This window comes from Cicer arietinum, chromosome 4 (genome assembly GCF_000331145.2).
Source record: "Cicer arietinum cultivar CDC Frontier isolate Library 1 chromosome 4, Cicar.CDCFrontier_v2.0, whole genome shotgun sequence".
In the NCBI taxonomy this organism is placed as follows: Eukaryota; Viridiplantae; Streptophyta; class Magnoliopsida; order Fabales; family Fabaceae; genus Cicer; species Cicer arietinum.
Genome location: NC_021163.2, coordinates 10,266,996 through 10,277,245, shown reverse-complemented (window position 1 = coordinate 10,277,245; position 10,250 = coordinate 10,266,996). Strand labels below are relative to the sequence as shown.

The 10,250-nt window shown below is 31.1% G+C and overlaps 2 protein-coding genes across 4 annotated transcripts; both read left to right on the top strand.

Annotated features, from left to right (window-relative positions):
* The first annotated feature begins 163 nt into the window (after window positions 1-163).
* Window positions 164-3,396, top strand: LOC101506514 (uncharacterized). Its single transcript, XM_004496268.4, has 4 exons — window positions 164-687; window positions 1,341-1,479; window positions 2,100-2,185; window positions 2,883-3,396. Exons 1-4 carry the CDS (start codon window positions 418-420, stop codon window positions 3,039-3,041), a joined length of 654 nt encoding a protein of 217 aa, XP_004496325.1. The 5' UTR covers window positions 164-417; the 3' UTR covers window positions 3,042-3,396.
* A 2,513-nt stretch (window positions 3,397-5,909) lies between these two features.
* On the top strand, window positions 5,910-8,643 carry LOC101505985 (uncharacterized). Of its 3 annotated transcripts, none has more exons than XM_004496266.4 (4): window positions 5,910-6,216; window positions 7,071-7,202; window positions 7,422-7,712; window positions 7,789-8,643. In XM_004496266.4, the coding sequence occupies exons 2-4, from the start codon at window positions 7,086-7,088 to the stop codon at window positions 8,407-8,409; spliced, it is 1,029 nt and encodes a 342-aa protein (XP_004496323.1). In that variant the 5' UTR covers window positions 5,910-6,216; window positions 7,071-7,085; the 3' UTR covers window positions 8,410-8,643. The 3 variants fall into 3 exon arrangements, with proteins under 3 accessions (XP_004496323.1, XP_004496324.1, XP_027189566.1); XM_004496267.4 differs by having other exon boundaries at window positions 6,210-6,327; XM_027333765.2 differs by lacking the exon at window positions 5,910-6,216 and adding an exon at window positions 6,738-6,761.
* The last annotated feature ends 1,607 nt before the right edge of the window (window positions 8,644-10,250 follow it).

Genomic DNA, 10,250 nt, shown 5'->3' with positions numbered 1-10,250 from the left:
ATACCTTCTCAGAGTTCTCTCTAAATGTTGCAAATTATATAGCAGCCGATGTGCCAATCTCCAAACTTGCAATATAAACCCAAATCACACTCAACAATAAAACATGTGTTTGCCGTGACTATAGACTACTATAAGATAACTCATTCTTTTGACACTGCTATACATAATAATTTTTGGTTTTTATACGATTTTTTATAAAAACTTATTAAACTTGAGTCCAATTATTGGTTATATTTATTTTCATTTTAAATTGCAAAATATTAAAAGAGGTGGCTCCGATATTTTTCACAAAAAAGAGTTGAATTAATTGAAAATTAGAAATCAGAAACGACTTATATAGATAAAAAAAAAAAAAAGAAACTAGAAAAGAGTGTTACATGCTCTCTGGCGCATGAACGGTGTCTGAAACCACCAATAATGTCTTCTACTGATAATAGCTCAAGTCGGGTCGGGTTGGTGATATCAACTACAGACTCCATTCGGGTTTTCCTTTCCGGAGCCTCCAACGACGCCACTCTCTCCCCCCAACTCCGACAAACATCCTCCGATCTACTCATACAATCCGAGCTACCGTACGAGCCACTTCGTGCTGTCTGGATCGCCTCTCATCCATCCACCAGACCCGATTTGACCCGTCTCTTATCGGGTACCCGCTTCGTCTTCTCCAGTCCTAAACCCAGAGAAAAGGTCAAACCCTACTTTCGTTTCCTTACTTGTTATCATTATCATTACTCTTTTTTTTTACTTTTTCATAATTCTTATAGATCGAAATACTTTTTCAGATTTTATTTTATTTTTTTGGTTTCAAAATTTGTTCTTGATACATAATTAGATTGATTCGACGTGGAAAATATTTGATAGATCACGGTCGCATATCAATTAACAGCTTAATTAGGAGCTTATAGCATAAGCATTTATAAGAAATTTATCGTTTAAGTGCTGATGTATAAGACATTTCTAAACTTTTGCTAGTTTCAGGCTTGTTTTTTTTTTCAGTTGCATTCAAATAAGTTACTTCACATAGTCTATTTGTGTGTAACCGGATAAAACAAGGGCGAAACTAGCAGCGATGAGATTTTTAAAACAAAAGATAAAATAAAGTGAAACTGTTTTCATATAAGGCAAGATCTTATGATAATAAGATGAAAACAACTTAGAAACATGTCATAAACTATTTCTATAAGGTCTCACAAGGGATTATGCTAGTAGATAAATTCAAATAAGCAATCCAAACAGGCCAAACGTTTCAGCTATACATGTTTATGAAGTTTTGCTTGAATTTTTTTTTTTTTGTTGGGGAGCTATGCAAGTAACTGTTATGTTGATTCTTTGGTGTGAAGAGTGAAGAATTGAAGGCTAGGCTGAAAAAGTTGGAAGATTTAGCAGAGAGAAAAGCATATAAGGAGCTTGTGAAGGATATTACACCAAAGGAAGATGTTCAGGAACCATTCTCTTCATACAAGGATCAATTAGGATTTGGTAAATTCTTGTTCACTTCTATCTATTATGAGGGTTTAGCATATCAATCAAGTTTTATGTGTAGATTGTAGATCTTTGTCTGTTCATTAGTTAAGTTACTTATTGGTAAAACGGAAAATAAGTTCTTTCATTAGTAGCTTGTCTTTTCACTAAAAAAAATGAATAATTTGAGTATCCTTTGAAGCTTTGGTTTGTTAATTTGAATATTGCTGGCTTGAGTAACTTGTTTTGCTCAATGATCTCATTTTTTAGTACCTTCGATTTGTTGCTGAATCAAGTATGCGATACATTATAATGCAGTTTGTCCAGAGCTTTTGTTTTCAAAAGTTATTAGAATGGCTGCAGAATTGTAATTCAAATGGTTGTCGGTTGTTTTGTTTTCTTGGGTATTTTATGTGTTTTCATGGTACCAGAGTTTATTTATTTTTATATGAAGTTCTTAATTGAATTTAACAACCTAAGAAAAATCATGTAATTAGTGAAAAGAGGATTGCATTTTATTGCCTTTCATTGTTCATGATCATGCATTGAGTATATCACACTTCATGCATGGCATTGGTAATGAGATATTTTCTGTCAAGTATCTTTTATTTGATTTCTTTTTCTTGTAATTTTTGCAGGTATGCACGTTTTGGTTACAATGTTTACTGGCTATCTTGTTGGATATGCAGCATTTAGAGCTTTGTTTGATCACAGTCCTGCCATGGTATTGTCTAAATTCTGTTTTACATTAATATTTTTGTATGAGATAAACAAATGTATTGACAAAAGCTAAATTTGGTTCAAGAGATGCCAAATTAAGCCACAGAATTACAAACCAACCTAAGAGGTAGCCAACCTGCTAACTCCCAAACTCGAACAAACTACTCAGGGAAACACCGAAGAACAAAATAAAATCCGACATATTATTAAACTATATGCCAAAATTTACCAAGTTTAAGTAGTGATTCATTAGAATGAATATTCAAGATAGGACTCATGTCCAAATAGATACACACTAGAGATTTGTATCAATTGAGTTCAATTTTGTATTGAATGGATATACAACTCGCATGGATCTTATGATACTGGTAGCCATGATCTTTTCCACATCCAAGGAAACTGAATTGAACACCTTCTGATTAGATTAATCTCTATGCACGAGACAACCAGATGGTCCAAATTATTGCAAACCATATAAATTTTCTAGCATTCCCTCCACATCCAAGGAAACTGAATTGAACACCTTCTGATTAGATTAATCTCTATGCACGAGACAACCAGATGGTCCAAATTATTGCAAACCATATAAATTTTCTAGCATTCCCTCCACATCATTATATCATCCGTTATCATCGAGTAGTTTAGTTGAGTTCTCATCTCCTGTTTGTATCATTTCCTTCCTTTCTTATCAATGTTTTCAGAATGCTGCTGGAGGAATTCTTGGGTTGGTGGGTGCCATGCTTGTGGAGACTTTCCTTTTCATTATTAGAAGTTCCAGTCCAGACGTCAACAAAACAAGAAAGTCCAATCAAAAACCGAGATCATTCCTTTCCACATCCGATCTCAAGAAAAACCAGTAGACATATGATCAGGGTGGTTGTTTTTCGGTTTTGCATATAGTACCAATATAAAATTATATAGTGTAGTCTATTGTAATTGTAAACACTTCTCAGTTATAGATAACTTACAAGTAGCTGTTGCATGATTTATCGTTGAGGGCCTTCCTTGAAAGGTGTGATCGTCTCTGAAAATGGCATCTAAAGTCATGACTTGAAATTTCCTTACTCATCCTTATTAGTTCTTTTTTAGATGGTCATTATTGATTCATTGAATCATCAAGTATAAATTCTTTTTGAACTGACCTAGGTGTAACGCACCCGTTAACTGCACCTTCTAGTTTTGATAAGCAATGAAATAGATACATTTGGATTTGGATATGATGCTTGCACTGATTCCTGTTGTTTTATTCGGTTCAAGCGCACGAGCAACATTGCAGCAAGCTTCCTTCTGTTGGGTGAATTCATATTTCTTTGATTTCATTCTTATGTGCTACATGGTACCTCAGATATTGCTGTATCATTATTTACTTCTTTATTTATGGATGCTGCATAAACCGCCCAATTTTGGGAGCTGAAAAAAATAAGCATTGGAAGAGGAGGCTTTAAATTTATTTGGAAAATCACAAAACCATTTCTCTTTCCTGAAGACTCTCAAACAATGGGAAAAGTTTATCATAAACCTCCCCTTTCCCCTCCTCTCCAAAATCCTCTCAATTTTACGAGCTATCCATTTGCAAGGATCATCGATGGACATCAATTATTGGATAGACAAAGAAGCACGTGAATCACACTATCACTTTTACGTTTTTTGTACACACTTTTAAGTTTAATACTATCTTCTCTGTTACTCGACCCATTTGTACCAAATATTTGTTTTAAAATGAATGATTATTTCGATTTTTAATATCACATGCTTACCTTTTTTTTGTTGTACCTTTTTACATTAATGCCAATGTATCAATTTTTTATAAAATAGATTAATAAAAGTAGTATTCTTTTTTTGCTTTCTTCACTTTTTATAATCCGTAGTCGATTATTGTGAGACAAAAAGAATAGAATATTATATATATATATATATATATATATATATATATATTTAAAAAAATATTAAATTTTATTATAATTAACTCACTAATAATATTTTTTTAGTTTCGAATCAAATAATATTTTTTAGGTTCGAATCATGTACGACTATATATATATATATATATATATATATGAAGATTATATAGGGATAATTAAAAAATTCTAATGAGTAATCGACTCAAAGATCTATAAACTATTCTGTGTTTGACTAGCCAAGCAGACAAATAGTAAATAAATAATTATAATTTTAGTTTTTCTATTTTATAAATTTACAAAATAATTTTTTTATTTTAATAGTCGATAAATTTAGTCTTTCATTTAATTTTTAAATTAAAAAATTATCATTTGACATATTTTAAATGATATAATATATAATCATATGATATAAAATTATATAGATGTATTAATTATTTATTTGTTATTGATTAAATTACAAATATCAAAAATTTCTGAAGTTAAAAATTAAGTTTTTACGTTATTTTATTCTAATTGTATTAATTATTCTAATATTTGTATTATATATTGTCGAAAATTGATTAATATCATAAATTAATAAAAAAGTTAAAAATATAATTAAATCTAAATAAAAATATATTTAAATGATCGTATTCATAATGAATGTATATATAAACTAAATCTTAAAACAGAGATAAATGTGATTTTATCGAAATATTTCTGCATTGGGAATGTAAGTATGAGAGGCACGTTGTTTTCCTTTCCTTATAAGAAAGGGCAAATTGTCAAAAATTAGTTTAAAAAACAAAAAAGTGATTGAGGTGTATGGACACACAATAAAAATAATCTGTTACTATCTGATGTATATGGTAAAAATTAAACCACGGTCTATTCTTATAATATTTCCTTAGGTTAATAAATTTACCTTTCATTTCATGAGATGAACAAAGAAATAATTAAAAGTATATTGACTCGAATAATCTCCCTTAAACATCAGGAAAGGACGGCAATAATTTATGAAATAAAATATTATCTTATAGCATATTGTGATAAATTTGCCTTCTATAGTGGATGGCATTTTAGAAAGAAAAAAATTAATTTAAAAAATAAAGTGCAAGATTTATCATTTTCAAAACATCGATAACAAATTTACCTTTTATAATAAAGTGTCATTTTAAAAGAAAAAATTGTCTTAAAATAAATATGATTTTTTTAATGTAAAATTAATTATTATTTTTCTAATTATAATATATAATAATATTATATATATCATTTTTAAAATATTGTATTATATTTTATTCGATACTGAGAAATATTCATTAAGATTTTTTGGTATAACAAATATTAATAAGTGTTTATTATTATTTTTTAAATACGTGAAATGAAAGAAAAAAAAAATGACATTCTTTAATTAATAAAAATTGACATTCACAATGATACATACGAAGTAAAAGTCATAAGTAAAAGGGAATTTCTTCAAAGTTTGATAATATTAATATATAATAATAAAAGCATGCACAGCCACCAACACAACAACTAAACCAATTACACACCAACCCCATTGACCACATCAAACCATATTATAGACCAATATTCACAATATTAATATTAATATATATATATATACACACATTCTTCAATAATTAAAACTTCTATGCAAATTTTTATACAATATGATAAAAGTATATTTAAAAAAGATATTGTAAACATTTGTAATAATATTACAGAACTAGAACTTGACCTAATCTTTTAATTAAAAAAATATGAATAATACTTTGTAAACAGAAACACCGTGCCTAGCACATTCTCATTCAACTTTGGTTGTGTCTACTTTGGCGTGTGCATGTCACAGCCATAATTGACTTTCATAACTTTATTTTTTTTTCTTTCTTTCTCTCTTTACTCTTCAAACAAAAAATAAAAAATACCAAATTTCAATAACCACTATCCACATTAATTAATTTTTGGAGAAGCGAAAGAGAAAGAAAAAAAAAGGAAAAATCTTCAAATTGTTTTTTGCATTGCAGCTGTTAGCATCTCTTTCACCTAACCACCTTCTCCATCCCATTCTTTGCTTTAATTCTTCCCTTTCTCTCTCCTCACTTTCTCTCTCTAGATATATTCATTGGCGTGTGCCCCTTGCTATCCCCCAAAGGTATCTGCTCTTTTATTTTTTATTTAAATATTTCGTTATTATTTTCTTAAAGCTCATTGATTTATTATCTGTTTCTACGGTGAAGCAATTTGGATCAATTTTTTCATTTGGGTGATTTTCCCAACCCTATTTTTTTCCTGTGATAAATTGGTTTTTGCTTTCTCTTTCTGTGTGTTTTTTGTTTTGGGATTTTAGATACTACTGTTGAAAAGTTTCGATTTTTCCATCTGTTTTGAACTTATGGTTGAATTTGTAAATTGGGCTTGATCGTGGTTAAATTGTTTTATAATGGGTTTTGGTGGAAAATTCATTTGTATTTGTTCTTGAGTTGTTGACTTTTGGAGATGTAAAAGATTATATATTTTAGAACATCTAGTGATGTGAATTGTGCAATTTGGGAAGTGGAAATGTTCAACTTGCTTAAATCTGAAGTCACTAATTGATATTTGAATGCTAGTCTTGTTGATTTGATTCAATTACAACTCCTACCTCATCCCTTGTTTATGACAACAGGGGATGGAGAAAGAGGGTTAGTAGGATTCAAGGTTGAAGTCTGAACTGGAAGAATTAGAGATTTTTTATTTTAATGTTGCTCTATTTTATCATTTGGGTTCAGTATTAGCCATTTGGTATTGAATCCTGGTGTGTGTGTGTGTGTGTGTGTTTGGTTTTCACTGCAAGCCGAATTTCAGAAACTTGGTCTTTTATAGTCTTAAGGTTTTCATTTACTTTTGTTTGTCAAAATTCTGAAAATTGAACTCACTGAACCCTTTATTAGGTTATGTCTCTTACCATTAATTCCAATTCCATGATGCATTTGTTATTTATGATTTCCCCTTTTGTTGGTCTGTTAGATTTGAAGAGGAAGAATGGACTTTTTTACCAGAGACCTAAACGAGGACTCTATCCTTAGGTGTCCGTTCTTGAGGAACATCAATGAACCGACTAATTTCTCATTTGTTTCGCCTTTGGCTTTTCCTATGCCTGTAAGTTTCCATTTTGGCTGACATAATTCTCATTTCACCTTTGTGTTTTCGTTATCACCATGTGCTGGTAACTTATAAGTTATATATTCTTATAATATGAAATCATCTGTAATACATGGTGCTATCTTGCTATGACATTATGCTACAATCACAACATTTACTTGTTTGTTATTAATTTCAAATCGAAACTGATATACTTACAAAATATCTCTTACACAGGTGCGTGCAGCTAAAGGTCCAATTTTTGAAGATGGTCCCAATTTTGATTTGGCATTTAGGCTTTTCCATGGGAGTGATGGTGTAGTTCCTTTATCTGAGAGATCTTTTCAGCGTGTAGAGAAAGTGAACCATGAACATCCAAAATCCCAATTCAACCCTTTGGCTGCAAAGGCAGCAACTATTAGTCTATCATCATTTGGATTCGGCGGGTTCGGTTTTGACGCATTTTCTGAGAAGTGGAAAAACCAGAATAAAAAATCCAAGTCATCAAAAAAAGAACCTTCTTCACAGGTATACATTTTAAGATAGTTCAACTTTTGCATTACTTTTTCAGTGTCCCTGACGTGTGTATTTAACCGATGTTCAGAATGGTTCAAAGCATGAGGCAGGCAATGACTGGCTGCAAGATGGAAACTGCCCAATTGCAAAGTCATACCGTGCTGTTAGTAATGTCCTTCCACTTGTAGCGAAGGCTATTCAGCCACCTGCCGGCATGAAATACAAGTGTCCACAGGTAATAGTTGAGGCCCGGGCGGCTATAGCACGCACTGCATTTGCAAAGAATCTACGCCCTCAGTCCTTGCCTACAAAAGTTCTTGTGATAGGGATGATGGGGATGGCAGCTAATGTTCCCTTGGGTATATGGCGAGAACATACCAAGAAATTTTCACCATCATGGTTTGCTGCTGTCCATGCCGCTGTTCCATTCATAGCAATGCTTAGGAAGTCTGTCTTAATGCCTAAATCAGCCATGGCATTTACCATTGCAGCATCGGTGTTGGGCCAAGTTATCGGCTCAAGAGCTGAGAGATACAGGCTGAAGGCAATTGCTGCAAAAAAGTTGTCTGCAATAGAAACTTCCGATGTTGGTTCGGTCCAGTTACCTGTGGTTAAATCTAAAGACAGGCACTGTGGTGATGATGCTATGAAATGGAATGCAGCTTCCCTTCAGCTGACAGCAACTTCATCAACTGATGTATTTTGCTGATGGTGAATTTGTTATTGTGTGTTCTGCAGTGTAATTGTCTCTGTACTCTGAGTGTGTAATTTGTTACTCCTTTTTCGGTTTTTCCCTTTCACACTGAATGCCTCCGTTGGCAAAATGTTTTCGTATTTAGATTTTTCTTCTTTACTTTTATGCTCAAGTAATGCTGAAACACAAGTAATAAGTAAATAAAATGCCAATACAAAACTAGTATTGTATTTATTGGTTTTATGTGAATGATGATTTATTACTTCATTTTCAATGTTTATACTATTCTTCACTGGCAAAGAGAAAGAATGTGAATGTCGACGTTTTGCAATGCTGTTTTTTGTGTGTGGTTATTATGATTCAAATACAGTTTACCTCACATTCTTGTGTTAATTTACAGTCAAAATAATTATTGTTTTCTGTTTTACGTCTTTTTAAGTTGATCATGAGGTTGAGATTGAGTGGTTAATGAGGTTGAATGTCGAATCCCTCGATAGTACATCATGAGGTTGAGATTAAGTGGTTAATGAGGTTGAATGTTGAATCCGTCGGAAGTATAATTGTCCCAATTTTATATATCTTACCGCTCAACTTTAATATATGGAGAGATAAGACTAGAGAGTTACAACTAAAAAGTATTTTTAAGTTAAATCTAAGATATGGGAGTGGGAGTGGGATAACAAAATTGAATCTCATGTTATTGTTACTAATAGAGCACAAAGTCAAACACTGTTGAATGATTGGGTAACATGGTGAGAGACATATAGTTAATGAACCAGTTGGGATTAGATGGGTGAAGTCCCCTCTTGGGATGTTCAAATGTGATGTGGATGCTGCATTTCACTATGGTCTAGGAGTTGCAAGTTTTGGTTGTTGTTTGAGATATGACAAGGGTCAATTTTTTATGGTTTTTTCTAGTTGGGTCAAAGCCTCTTTTTTTCGTAAGGGACGGTGAAGCTTCGGGTCTTCTACTTGCTTTGAAATGAGTTCAAGTTCTTGATATTACAAATGTTATATATATTTTATTTTAAGTGAATTATTTGGAAGTTGTGGAGTCTCAAAGTTCTAAACAAAATATTCGTTCATTTCTCAGAATTTGGTGTTATTATTGATCATTGTAGAACTTTCCTTTATAGTAGTTTCAATTTCTTGGTAAAGTTTTTTCAGGAGATATACAAATGAGTTGCGTATTCTCTAGCCAGGGTAATCACTTCTTATGCTAATCATCAAATCTTCTATTTTTCTCTTATTTGTATGGTGTGTTATAACTTCTTAAATTATATGAATTGGTTTCCACACAAAAAAATTCAATCTAACTCATCAATTAAAAGATTCAAAACATCAAATTTCACTCAAAATAAAGTCTTGAGTTCTTCCCTCTAGAACCTAGTTTTACATTCTACCTAATCTTTTAAATTTTATCAAATTATTTAATTAATTCATAATAAATTCCAAATATTTAGATAGAAAATAAAATTTTGAGATTTTACATTCATCGGACTCATTTAAATTTTGAAAAATATTGTGTATTACGAGAAAATGTATTAATTCCTCGCCCGTAAAAATGACACATTTAAAATCAATTCTTTTTATTTGATGTATTGTTGACCACAACTTCTTTTCAATCGTTTTTCGTTTGTGAAATACTTTGTCTTAAGAGATAGTATTGTTTTTAAATTTATTATTTAAAATGTTTTTCCTATAAAAATAACTTTGAAAACTTTAAAATATTGAGTAAAGGTTCATTTTGGTTCTTAAGAAATTTTTAAAGATTCATTTTTATTATTAAGATAAATAAAAGCATTTTTTAATCTTTAAGAAAAATAAATCGGACCAAATTAATCTTTATGTGAACC

Coding starts and splice junctions, on each gene's coding strand:
- LOC101506514 (XM_004496268.4), top strand. CDS start 418: ATGTCTTCTACTGATAATAGCTCAAGTCGGGTCGGGTTGGTGATATCA. Junction 1,480..2,099: donor CAAGGATCAATTAGGATTTG/GTAAATTCTTGT, acceptor TAATTTTTGCAG/GTATGCACGTTTTGGTTACA. Junction 2,186..2,882: donor TTGATCACAGTCCTGCCATG/GTATTGTCTAAA, acceptor CAATGTTTTCAG/AATGCTGCTGGAGGAATTCT.
- LOC101505985 (XM_004496266.4), top strand. CDS start 7,086: ATGGACTTTTTTACCAGAGACCTAAACGAGGACTCTATCCTTAGGTGT. Junction 7,203..7,421: donor CTTTGGCTTTTCCTATGCCT/GTAAGTTTCCAT, acceptor TCTCTTACACAG/GTGCGTGCAGCTAAAGGTCC. Junction 7,713..7,788: donor AAAAAGAACCTTCTTCACAG/GTATACATTTTA, acceptor ACCGATGTTCAG/AATGGTTCAAAGCATGAGGC.